Source organism: Astatotilapia calliptera, chromosome 10, assembly GCF_964374335.1.
Source record: "Astatotilapia calliptera chromosome 10, fAstCal68.1, whole genome shotgun sequence".
In the NCBI taxonomy this organism is placed as follows: Eukaryota; Metazoa; Chordata; class Actinopteri; order Cichliformes; family Cichlidae; genus Astatotilapia; species Astatotilapia calliptera.
The window spans coordinates 2,597,813-2,611,724 of record NC_137431.1 but is presented as its reverse complement, the minus strand read 5'-3'; the positions used below and the strand labels follow the sequence as shown (position 1 = coordinate 2,611,724).

General features: G+C 42.8%; 1 protein-coding gene across 1 annotated transcript in view; it reads right to left on the bottom strand.

The window, feature by feature from the left end:
• Positions 1 to 13,912, bottom strand: part of uvrag (UV radiation resistance associated gene) — a 92,112-nt gene that overhangs the window by 60,868 nt on the left and 17,332 nt on the right. Inside the window, exons 7-9 of the mRNA XM_026183038.2 lie at positions 11,103 to 11,208; positions 6,975 to 7,101; positions 389 to 473 (exon numbers count right to left, since the gene is read on the bottom strand). Of these exons, the coding sequence (XP_026038823.1) occupies positions 389 to 473; positions 6,975 to 7,101; positions 11,103 to 11,208 (318 nt within the window). The remainder of the gene's footprint in view (positions 1 to 388; positions 474 to 6,974; positions 7,102 to 11,102; positions 11,209 to 13,912) is intronic.

Genomic DNA, 13,912 nt, shown 5'->3' with positions numbered 1-13,912 from the left:
GGCCCCTGCTGGCCTTCCTGGGGCTCTGGCTTACCCTCTGCGACTGCCAGGTACTTCTCAGATAAACAAAAACGTATCCAGAATGTGTGCCCGCCGCACACACGTCTCACCGCAAGCCAAGGCAAACACCGGCCAAACGCCTTTTTAGCACAATGTGCAAACTCTTGGTCGAGAACACATAAACAGGGAGCAGCGGCCACAAAAACAGGCCATTGTTTTGAAAGAGTAAGGTGCAGGGTGCAATCTTATACCTGTTAGCTCAATTTAATGCAAGTGACTAACACACTGAGCATCATCATTCAGAGTGTCCATCTGATGGGGTTCAAGCTTTTAAATCGTTTTCCTGTGCAGCAAACACAGAAACGGTTAATTGTGGTTTGATACACACCTCTTGGCTGTGCATTCCTTCTGCAGCTTGGATAAGGACTCTTTCTCCTCCTTCAGACACTCGTGCTGAGCAGAAAACGAATCCTCTGACAGAGACAGAAAAGAAAAATGTAAATTATTAGGTGTGCGTTTGTTCTGGTCTATCTGAACAGCCAGCCAGGTGGGCTTGTGTTTGGTTGGCTGCCATCCACTGTTAAACCCGAGCAAGATCAAACAGCTGCTTTGATGAGCCCAAAACATTTCCTTCTGACACAACATAAAACCTAATGACATATGTATGCAGATTATAGGATTAGTCAGACAGTAAATACAGAGTTGGGGAAATGAATAAAATCAGACAGAAAAGTGACGGGATGATACAGAGTGAGGAAGTGGCGTTACCGCAGCATTGGCAAGCTCACAGTATGCACGTGAAAAAAGCAGAACGATAACGGCTAATTAAAGGTTCGAACAGCATGTCTCTCGGATAGAGCATCACATAAGATTGCGGGTAAAAGCAGTAGAAATGCATTGCATTCTTTTTCCTTGAACTCAATGTTTACAGTTTTTTTGGCTTGTTTACACAGCGAACGATTTAATTTTTATCCCTTTCAAATTATGAATAATAATCATTACAAAGGAAAGCAGCGCTGTTTGCTGCGTGACGGGGTGAACTGCAGAGACGTGCATCAATCTAACATTTCACATCAACTTAGCAAAGCAGTCTGTGCGTTACGTTCTGGCTTCACCACATGAGAAACGTTGGAGTGTCTCGTCTGGTATCCCGTACAGTACTCACAACAGCGTTCTGAGTCGTGTGAATAAATAGCATCCTTTCATGCAGATAAAAAGGGATTTTGATGGGAAAATTGTTATTGGATGCGACGCGTCCTCCCATAAAGGCTCCTCTCCTTTCACATGAATTTCCTCTTCAGGTTTGCCTGTGGTTAGCAGCCTCTTATCGCTTCTAATTCCTCAGTGGGAAGCAGTTTTGTTTAACTGTAAGAGGAGATGGACAGACGGCTGATCTCAAATCACACGCGTCTAACATTCTTGGCTTCGTCTAACTGGTTAAGCCGTGATGGCAGCTCCTTCTGAAGTTTTTCTATAACTCTAGTTCCTCTCAATGTATGCCATCAAACAAAGAGTTCAATCTTTAACACATTTGCAGAATTAAACACACATTCTAGCTTAGAATAATTCACATTCTGGCAAATGCAACTCATTTTCAGAGAAAGAAGAATTTAAGTGAAACACATTTTGTTTACAGTAAATATGTAGTCAAGCACATTTAAGTGGTACTGAATTCAGTTTAGTTCAGTGTCTGCATGAAACCACCAGAACATACAGAACAGACTGTATACAACGATGGACACAGCATACCGATCTAAAAAATGAAACCAAAGCAGAAGTTATGTTAAATCTTTCCAACAAGCAACAGAGGGCGAACATCCTGGTTGCAAAGGTCTAGAAGAAAATGACTGTGCTGCTTATAGGTGCTATTGTGCAGTTGTCAATGTGTTAATGCTGTGTCCGTTTGCTTACAGAGAGGGTATACGACCCATCTATAAAAACAGGAACACATAGGCAGACAAAGATGAAGCTGTGCATAAGTCGAATAGACAGACTTCAGTTCTTTGCCTACTTTGGTTTTTCCCCTCCTTGCAGCTGACTAAAGAACCAACAGAACAAGCAACAATAACCCACAGACCGATGTTTGTGACACTGCCCCTTGGTGACAGTAAAGAGCTACAACATGCAGATAATGGCTCCAAAGCTGATCGTAGGGTCTGCTTAGGCCAGAGGTCACCAACCTGCGGCTCTTTAGCCCCTAAGCTGTGAGGGGCTGCTAACTGTGACGTTAACAAAACACCACTGTTAAAGAGTTCGAAAGAAATCAGGTTTTTCCTTTAAATGTCAGCGTATTAATGAATGCTATGAAAAATTAGTGCATGCTTCCAACATGCGCCACATCACCACAGCTGCATCTGGTGGGATTCAGACGTGACACCTGTCTACTTTATTGTTGTTATCAGTGCGTTTTGTATTAAGCATTCTAACAGGAGAAGACCTGCACCTCACCAGTATATCCAGTATGAACAGAAACAACGTAGCACATGTCTAAATATTCTCCCATACAATTGTTTTTAAATGCACTGTTATTGCGAGTAGACAGGAAAATCCCTCACAACGCTCATGTGTGAAAAAAGACTGTTGCCCTCTTGCTGAAATTTGAATCTAAATAAGTCAGCAAAGAGCAGCGAGCACAAGTGAGAGTTTGGAGTAATAAAGCTTATCAAAGCACGTGCGATCAGGTGGATAACAGGATTGCTTTGATCGCATATTTCCACTCATATCCATGATTGTCCAACTGACATCATAAGGGTATGAGGTGAGAGGGCATAGTGCACACAGAGCAAAGGAGAAAATACAGGTACTTCATCAGATTAGGAAGAAAGGCAGATAGCGTAAGACAGAGATCACAGGCCATCGCTCTGCTGTGAGAGATCACACGAAAACACTGTAACCCAGATTCCACGGTCTTCTACTGCTGCTTTCATGTAATGCCCACTTCTGTCCTATCTGCTCTGTCCATCCATCGTCTCGTGCTTTCATCCCACTAATCTGTTCCACGGTATGGAAAGACAATATACAGTAAAGACACAGCAGAGAATATGCATCGTCCTGTCCACTGGTCTCTCACTACACCATCTTCCATATTAAACGTGGAATAAAAACCAAAAAAAGTACTCTAAAAATAACTATTCTGACACTGGACAGACGAGTCCCCTCTGGACAATTTCCTCCTGTAAATCAGACAGAAGACTTATTGAGACTGGCCTGAGCATTTGTGAGTACAGTACCACGAAAGAACTGTGTTCCTGCACTGGGTAAAGCCTGGACAACAAAAGCGATCCTCTGATCCGTGTAAACATGCGTCAGTGGCATTCAGGATCAGTCACCATCAACTAATGCACAGAAGCTACAAGTGGCTTTATCACGTGACGCTGTTGTGGTATGCCTTACAAAAATAAGGATCCTCTGGTTGCACGAGAAAGGGGACACAGCGTAAAACTAACATGTGAGGTCAACTCTAGTGACAAGCAGCAAAACGCAGCTTCTTTGATCTCCTTTACTATATGGATGGTTATATATTACTTCCCACCATCAAATTGGGCTGTCTGTGGCTCCTGAAATACCGGGCGCTTGGCACCCACGGTACAGAAATACTTTGAACGTGCAGGTCAAAGCTAGTCAGAAGGTGCATGCAAAGTTCTCAATGAAATGATTTAAAAAGGTACATTAATCTAATATACACTGTAAATAAGCTTGGTTTTTATACCAGCATTTAACGCACATGAAAAGCTCAGTGGAAAAATATCAATTATTAGGACAAAATATAAGAAATTTCTGACCTCGACATAGAAATGTCAGAGGGGTCAGTAAGTATAAAAAGGCAGACGGTTGGCCTGTTAAGCAGTGTCTGACTCCAGTACCTGTCAACCTTTACCCTGACTCAAGATGGCAGCCAGCTGGTTGAAGTAAATGTGTAAAGCGGAGCTGCTGCTAAAAGAGCTCTAATGATGATCGCTTCAATATGAGACCTTTTTCACTGAGGTGACAAATACCTCCACACAACATACCTTCACAAAACCTGGAGAAACCCAACCGCTGACATTTATTGGTCAGGAGCCCTGGCTGTGTGGCAGAGCGTGAGAATAACTACTGTTACCAAGTACAATAAACGCTGCTCACAGGCCTGATTTATGTCATCTGCTCAAGGTGGGAGGAGGGAAATTAGACAGGCGGAAATTGTGACAAGAGTGTGACCCCACAGAAACCAAAGTGATTGATTTCAGAGGGAGGACAGAAAGACTTACTTTCAATTCATAACTTGAAAAAAATGGGGGGGAAAGTGATCATGCTGACATGTGACATGGCGTGTGCGCGTTCCCACGCACAGAAAAACAAACTTTTACTTTCCTGCTCTGATTTCCCTGGAATTACATTAATCAGCTGGTTAAACCAAACAGGCTCTAGCAAGTCTAAAGGAAGATTCGAATAGTTCAACACTCGAGTCGTTTTATCTGGTTTCTCACAAGTTCAACACACGAGAGGAAAAAAGCAACACCTTCTCTACGTTTGGGTTTTCTGCACCTGCTGTTTTGTTAGGGAGGCCCATTCGGTGGGAACAACAGGTTGATAAGAGCTATTTGCTAATGGGCCCTGTGAACGTGTGGGAGACAACGAGACCACACGGCCAGGTACGGATGAGGTCCTAAAGAGCGTGACGAAGAATGGAGCTTACCAGCCCATCTGTGGTGCCCACGGGGGACATATTTCATAGCAACATACTTACACTCGCTGTAAAACTGTCAATAAAATTTGAAGGTAAACCTGCAACTTATAAGCACTGGAATGTGTGAAAGCTCAACAAATGAAACACTTGCTTCTGATTAAAACAACAGTGGCATATGAGATCGCCGCTCAGTCGCACGCTCTTGTGATTTTGCTGAACAGGAACCATTTTTGGCTCAAATCTGTCCATTTCTCACGGGCTTCTCGGGGAAATTTCTAAATGAAATTTAGCCTGCGATTGATAGAATCATATGCGTTTCAAAAGTGAAAGACGAGATCATATGAAACAAACACACTGTGGTGCCAATCCAAATATAATCAGACAGAAAATCAGCTGCTGTACGAAGCACTGTAAACACCTGTCTCCAACAGTATCCTGTCCTGTAATTAATGCACACTTTTTTCCAATCTTGAAACAAATGAATGTCTGCTGGCTGATTAGAGGAGTTAAACAACAAGCTGGAAGTACAGCTCAGCAGCATATGGCTTTTGGATTTTGACTTATGAGTCTGGGAAAAGCAACAAGACTTCAGCCTGGCTGTCTTTACATATAGCATTTCAATTTATCCTAAAAGACCAGATTTTCCCCTCTCTTTTTAACCAGCTAAAGGAATTTTCCTTCTATTTTTTAATAAGCACCTGTCCCGTCTGGAAAAAGGCCTCTATAGAGCTGCGAGGCAGCAGAGCCGTGAGTTCGTTTGGCTGCAGACAGAGTGGTGACAGACAAAGAGGAAGAGAATTAATGGTCATTTTTCAGAATCGTGTCACAAAGGCAACCTCTCCCTGAAGCGCTCTTAGAGCTCTTTTATTATGTGACAGCGTATGTATGAGTGCAGACTTCACGCTAATCACTTCCTCAGATCGGTGATTCAGTGATCTGTCTTTGCCAAAGAGCGAGCTGATCTTAAAGGACACAGAAATCAAGATACATCCTGTCAATTCATTGTGAAAAGTTGCACTGGGCTTATTGCATCAGAACATGTGACTATAGATATATAGATGGATATATCCATCTCTAAGATGGAAACTTCATAGGGTTAACTAAGTGACAACTGCACAAACACTTCTGCTTTATCACAAACTGCAGGAAGTATCTGTGTACTGCAGATCTGCTTGTGTTAAGAAACTCCATCTTCTGACTGGACCAAGACCACGTTGTGGAATATGCTAAAATGATCTGCCTGCTGCTCTGACAACATGGAAACCTTGACCGAGCCGTTAAAAAGAGCAGATTTCTCTATAGATGTGTAAGACAAATTATTAACACCGTTTCAGGACCTGAATTTATGGAATCATGGGTGTAAAATCCATTAGTTTGGTAACAAGCTTCACTTTCTCTCTTTCAACAACTAAAACTGTCACATTACTGAAAGAACACATTTGGAAGGATTGGTGTAATTCGTTTTATTAAAGAAATGCAAATTATGTGCAATTTATTTCCATAAGCTGTGTGTGACCAATGCTGGATTTTTGATACCAAAATGTATTTTTAGAAAAACACTGACATCTATATACTGATCAACAACTTTATATTAATGCATTTGGCCAAATATAAGACTAACATTCAAGCAGCGGATTTTCTAATAAAGACAACCATCTGTCTGTTCAGCTACAGTATTTCCAAATTCTTGTTATTTTGTTGTTTGCTTTTTGCATTGTGGATGTGAATTCATATGTTTGAATGTGCCAATTGCACTACATAAGTGACAGGCTAACATCTCCCAGCTATTACATGAGTGAGCCAAAGCAAACTCACTATTGTTCTAAATGAACACGCAAACGGTCCTGGTTAGACCTGTGCGTACCACAATTTAAACAAAATAGTCAAACTGTCAGAACTACTTTTATATTCTGTTCTCGTTACAACTGGTAGCTGCAGCAGAGCCTTCTGTGGATTATCATGAAAAGATCTGGGGATTTCGTTGGAATTGGGAGCACATGTTTTTACCATTATATTAAGTCTTCTTCCACAAGCAGGATCTGAGTGACGCAGCACCACTGGAGACAGCAAAATGAGTTGCAGAGGGAATAACCGATCATTTGAAGTTACTTTTATATAAGACCAAACTGAGCCTTTAATTTTTCTTATTGCTCGTGTGTTCATGTTTTCACCCACTAGTTACTGCAAGCAAGCACTAAACGGTGCACACAATAGCATCAAACAATATTAAAAGGTGATTTATGCATGGTGGTGTGGTGTTAACACTTTCCCCAGGTGCATATGCAGCATGTCCACCTATTCCGTTTACCTTTCTTCTGCAGCAGTGCCCTCTCTTTCTGTCGCAGGTCTCTCTCCCTCCCGAGTGCCTTCCTCTGCCGCTCCAGCTCACTGTGAAGGACCGCTATACGCAGCTGCATGCACTCGCGCTCCTTCTTCTGCTCACACAAAGCGGCAGAAAGGAAAGAGAAAAAGACAGTGAAAGAAAATATTTAGCATGTGGTCACAGCAACCTTTTATAAAGACCCCAAGATTCCTACTAGCTCCCACAAAAACAAACACTGTTTTTTAGGCTGATCCCATATCGCGCTGATTTAATGCACAACCACTGAGCCAATGCTCACTGTTAGCAATAACAGAAAGCACTGTCAACAGCTAATGATAACACAGAAAGGAAGATTTGCGTGTTCAAAACGTCTTACTGAGCCCTGGAATCATCGTTAATGTTTACTAATGAGCCCAAGTCATGGGAACGGCCGGCTCCAAGGTAAGTAGTACTGAGTTCCACGTTCAAACAGCTGGTCTGAGGTGAGCAGATGAGGCCGGGTGCCGAACCTGCACCAGAACCACAGTGAATAAAGTCTTCTCCCTTTCAGGCCTCTCACATAGAGCATATAATTTACAAATCATCTACATAACACATCTGTCCTCGTATGCAGTCATTTGTTCCTTTTTAAATCGTTACAGCTGGGAAAGAAGGTGTGTTTTGTAATATGTCTCTTACCATTTATTTCATTTAAACAATGGCCCGAGCATGTTTTTGGTTTGTTCCAATTTCCTTCTGTCTCCTACTAAACCCAACTTCACAGGTCTATACACACAGAGACAAACAGGTGTTTTCACTTATTGTGGCTGCTAAGGCCTATTTCTCATGTTTGCATAGCTGTGCACAGACTGTGACTGATTGACAGCAACCTGACTCACCTGTGAAAGTGAAAACATTCAATCTTGTTTATACAGCAACAAACCCCAACAACGGTTGCCTCAAGGTGCTTTACATATTTGGATGTAAACCTACCCTGCAACAATACAGAGAAAACCCAACAACCAGTCTGTGAGCAAGCAACTGGTAACAGTGGGAAGGAAAAACTCCCTTTCAACAGGAAGAAGCAGCCCTCGGCAGAACCAGGCTCGGAGCTGGGCGGCCATCTGCCGGAAGCGTTTGTGGGTGATGGGAGAAAGGCAGGATATACTGTGAAAATAACAAACGTCAACTAATTCTTATTTATTCGTTTAATATTTCCCACTTGGAGTCATGGAAAGTCATAGCTTTCCATGACTCCCAGTTTAACTTAATTCATCTAATACTGGGACTCCGTTCGGCCCCTGAGTGCATCCTCTGTCTCAAGCAAACCATTTTCTTCTAAACAGCTATCCCTGTCAAACTAAAGGTTTGAAGCTATGTCTGTAGCCTGACGCCTGAGCTTCTGGATGAAAATTACTACCTAATAAACTGAACTGATCCCAGTAACAGACTGGTAACAATATACAGCTCAACAATGACTGAATCACAAACATGGCTGGTTGGGTGGATGGAATCCAAGTACACTTTAATTAAAATGAGAAAAATGAAAATATATGTATATTTACTTAATTTTACACAGTTTATTTTAATACTGTGTTTTGATTTCTCGACTGTTTGTGTAACTTTCCTCTGCCATATGATATTGCTTTATTACTGCGATATTACATAGAAAAAGAGAATAAAATAGAGCCAGGACAGTTATCTGGAAGCTGAGGAAACAGCTGTCTCCAACAGCAACCTGAGCAGATTTGTAGTCATGCAGGTGTCAACACAAAGCCATTCTTAAACTGATGCAGACAGTGACATTATCTGAGTGTTGTCTCAGGAAAGAATGTGTTATGAGTGGCAGCAGTGGAAGTTAGAAATATGTACGCTCAACATTTGGAGGAAATTGCTTGTGCATGGATTCGGCTGGGAGAACGTGAATGTGAAGTTGTAGCTGTGGGTTTGTTCATCAATTAAAATGTAAGAAAGGCTAAAGAGTAAGACGCCACATGAAAGTCTCAGAACATGCAAACAGGAAGACGGACACAAACCCTCAAACATAACCCGAAGCAAAAGACCACAATAAAGCCCAGCGACTCGAGATGAGTGACCGCCCCGAATTAAAACTCCTGCCAGGAGGCGCCTCTCCACCCCACATCCCTGCCCACCAGCGCCATCAGAGCGCAGGTCATTAGTCGTAATCTAAGCCTCTCCGAGCGGCGTCCCTTCATCATCTTCATTTCTCTATCTGGTAAAGAGGAGTGTGAAGTGGGCTCACCCTAATCATCTAATAAGGAACAGAAACAGGGGTTGATGGATGCACTTGCACAGTAGATGAAGGGGAGAGAGCAGCGACTGACAAAACCACTCAACGAAAAATGATCCATTCAAAACAGGAAGACGGATTTAGGGGGATTCAGGAGGGCAGCACAGTTGCTGAGACAGAAAAAAAACTATACACATACACACTTGTAATAAGGAGATGGAAGACACAAACAGGGAACTGATAATGATGTAAGATTAGGGAGGGAGGAGCGGGGACTTTGGCATCTCACACACATTCGCTTAGATAAGAGATCGCAGCCTGGATCAGAGCAAAAACAGATATGATACAGATTTTTTTCTTCCTGTGGGTACCGTGGAGAAAACACGGGGAAAGAGATGACTGATAGAGCCTCTATCTGTCCAGTGTGTCGCACCCTGACACTTGCATGTTAACCACAACTGGCTTTGGCACGAACCACGAGCCTCCTACACTTTCACTGAGCACCAGAATTAACAAGTGGGTTGCTGTGATGTGTGAGTGTGTGTGCGAGACAGAGAGGGAGAAAGACTGTACCTAACCAGCAGGGTCTGTCTGATGTCTACTGAACATCAAACAGCAGTGGGTCAGCTGAGTAAATAAGCAGCAGGCGTGGGGGTGGGGGGGTGGGAGCGTGTTATAACTGAGCAGATTAATGGCAGAGTGTGGGTGAGAGGGTGAAAGGGGCATGTGCTCGGCTAGGTGGCCTCCACTCCATCGCCCTTTGATGCATGTTCACCATGACGCATACAGAAAGATGGTACAGAGCTCTCCAAAGTGGGAAGCCCTTAGAAGAATCACACAATGCTCCACTCACTCCAAGATGGGGGGGGGGGGCTTTTACAGAAAGGTAGAAGATGAGGATTATGTGATTTATTGGCAGATTTGAACTCTGAAAAGGGGTTTGAGGAATGTTTCACTGAGAGGGAAATATCAGAGAAAAGTTCTTGAAAGGGATCCTTTGTGGCGAAAAGAATGGAGCCTCGATGTTTTTGTGGGAAAGCTGAGGCTATAGTAGGGGGCTGCCTTAATAAGTAGGGTGAAGGCCTAAGGAAAGGAACAAAAAATAAAAAAATAAAAAAAATCAGGGATATCAAAAACTCATGAGGAGCAGCAAGATAGAAAGCAACAGCTGTAACAGCTGTATAAAGAGGCTCACTAAGCAGACATTCAGATCGCTTAAATCTTCTACCAGCACACATACACACTCTCAGAGTCCAGTTGGACTGGACACAAAAGCAGCCCAGTTGTCCACAATTGTACCGTGCATGGTGAGTGAAAATGCTTTTTTGTGCCGCCTACCTGGGGGACAAAAATACTAAAGTATCATTGCCTCCGGGCTTGTATAACACCAGAAGAGAGGGGATGCTTTTGAAGTGAATTTTTACAGTAAACACAATGTCAGACCTGGGATCGGTACTGCGTTTTCACAGCTGTGCGCCTGACAATTCCAAATATGTTAAACACGCTTCTTTAGCGTATTTGAGCACATTACAGGAGGTGGAAACATAAACAAGGCATTTTGGCGCAGGCATCATCACTGAGGAGCTGAGCTATCAAAACAATCACAATCGATGGATTTTCAGATCTCACATTTCTTTACGTTACAATTACATTTGGAGCTTTGTGTGAGACAAGCTCTTAAATCCTTGTAAGTATCAAGCACGATTCTGATGTTTATTATTGGTGGAGGCCAGAAACTCCGTTATCGCTGATCACATCAGTTGTGGTGTTATACATGGTACTTCCTCTGAAAACAAACTTCACACCAACTTTCAAGCTACTGAAAACATCTAAACCAGTCGCTGATGAGCTGGAATTTGTTGCCGAGGGGCGACCACGCTCACCCGCTCTGTGCAGGCCGCCGTCGTCCTTAGCTTCTCCTCGATCTCCTTCCCGATCTTCTGCACTGTGACTTGGGTCTGTTTGATGGCTCTCTGGGCTGTGTGAAGCCTGCCGAGGGAGTAGAACACAAAGTCATCATCCACATCATCTTAACCACACATCAGACCACAAGAACAACTCAGCGCTGAAACTGAGTTTCCAGGAGACCATTAAATTGATGGGCTGGCTAAAAGTTGAGAGTCAGTTATGATTACACCAGCAAATCATTCTTTTTAGCTTGGATGTTTACACCGACTGTTTGTAGGGCACAATAAGAATAATGATCGTCCCCATGTGGGGAAGACTCATTGTGCAGTGTGTTTGTCATCCCTCCCAGTTTCTTTTTCTGACTTGGGTTGACCTTCATTGTTCCAGACCAATTGTTGAGTCTCTTAAACTGTAAAAGCTATTGAATAGTTCTGCCATTAAATAAGGACATAAACAATATTGAGAACATTCCTAATAATAAAAAAAGAGCAGCGAGAACAGACGGGTCAAGTTCTAAAGTACAGAAATACGACCGCAAAAGTTTAATCACTAATATTGTCTAATAATGGAAACAATACCGCCTGAGATCAAACGGCTCCAATAGACCTGAACCCAAGCGTGCCAGAGAGCAGAGAGAAACCTCAGCAGCCCCACTAATTAACTAAAACCACAAAGATGGAGGCCCACGTCCAAATTCCATGTCGCTGTCATCACTGAAATAGGAAACAGCAACATCAGTATACAAATGACAAGCAAGCACATTATTTAGACCATCGATCACAGAAGCATTTAGCTTCGGAGAATGTTTTCGTCAAGTCGCACAAAGATAGACAAAAACCCCTCATCACAACCCCTGGGACTCAACAACTCATCAACAGACGAAAATCCCACATGGTGGGAACTGGCAGCTAGCAATCCAACTGTCACTCTGGTGTTAAATCATCTGCTTCATGCAAAATGTGTCAGTGGCGTTCATACGCCATAAGCTATGATTGGACTATAATGGTTACAGTTCTATTTCCATGCACACAAAGTGACCCTTAAAAATGAAATTGCATACGGTTTGCCTCACTCTTAGAAGCCATCCAGCATGGTTGGGTTTGATGTAGGGATCCAGTACTTGGGTCATATATTGTAACAAAGAGCTCATCAACTCCCTTTATTTGATTTGTGCACCAAGAGCAGTGCATCGATTGTCAGCTCTCATGTTAGCAATCGCTGATTCCAAAAAAAGGGAGTTGATGTTACAACAATGTTACTAATGTTACAACAACCAACTCAAAAAGCTGTTTTACGGCCTGGTAGCAAGAACTGTTTTTGCCCCCTTGTGCAGCTTTTAGTGCAACTCTGTCCTAGAAAATGGACTTAGGGGCGTGGCTACACAGAACGGTAGGTATCCCAGGATAGGCAGTTGGAACCAATCAGCATCCAGGCCTCATCCAGTACTTTGAGTCACCGAGTGTCACTGTGGGTGTGTTGCTGGTCTCTTTTATGGTATTTTTATCTAAATAATATTATGGCTTAATGTGCGGGACAGACCATCCAAGAGGTTTGGGCTTCATTCTCGGTGAGTGAAATTTTTGTGTTTTAATAGACTGTAACTTAAGTTCTTATCAGCTGTTAGGTGTGTCTGAGTATTGCGCACACACACGATGGAGTAATGCAGCTTGCTAGTATTAGCTGATAAATCAGCACTGCAACCTTTTATCCATATAAGGCAACTTCTGGCTCAAAGACAAAAGAAAACAAAAATAGAAAATGCTGTTCAAGTGCCTTACACATGAAATAATGACACTAGGTCTCTTCATCTAAATGAGGAATAAAGCATAATAATTTCAGACCGGGGAGGCTTTTTGTAATGAAAATATACTTCTTCAAGAACCAAAACAACAACAAAAACGCTTCTATAATGATGTAGATAGAGCTGTAAGTAGCTGTCCTGCAGGGGAACCACACCTCTTAGATTTTTTTAATCTGTCTGAGGTGACAGTGATAAGAGTTGTTGATAATCTTTTGAAAGATCAGGATGAATCTGTTTTGAAAGCTTCATCTGTTTAGGTGATAGCAGTGCGTTCCCTCAGGTGAGAGCTGTTATCTCCTCTCTCCTTTTCACGCATGTCTGCTCCGTTATCTCTCCATGAGCCTCGGTCTGAAGCACAGCAATCACTGCAGCAGAGGGGAGGCAGGGGGTGTTCACGCTGTACGCTCTCAGTGGGTCTCTTTAAGATCCGAGTAACTGTCCAGCAAACACCAGCTCATGTGGCCATTGTTTTCATGCCTGACAACTCTGCTGTGGACACGCAGGAAGTTATGACTGAGGCTCTGCGCTCAACCCTTCGTAATGATAAACATCGGACAAACAACAGCATCTGCTCCTTGGATTCTAGATACGATGAGGTGTCGCATGAAACTCGCACCCAGATTTTTTTGATAAAAAAAAAGAAGGCACTGTTGGAAACTCTGGGTAAAGGTTTACAGAATAAATTCAATAAATGCTAAGTATTTTTTGATAACAGGAAGGAAACTGGAGGGGAGGGGCTGCCTCCGTGCAACGCAGCTTTTGTTTTCTGTTCATTTACCTTTGCTGATTATATTGAAATAAACATTTGCAGCCATGATGTAGTCCTGAATCTGCACTTTTGTAAATGAGGACTGAGAACGAATCAGCAAATACAGATGTGTCATCTGGCTTACAAACAAGAAGGCACCTGGGAACATGTCGTTTCTCATCTGAAAGAACGTGAGAGCTAAACTTCAAGGGTGGCCTTGTGCTGCTCTGTTACTC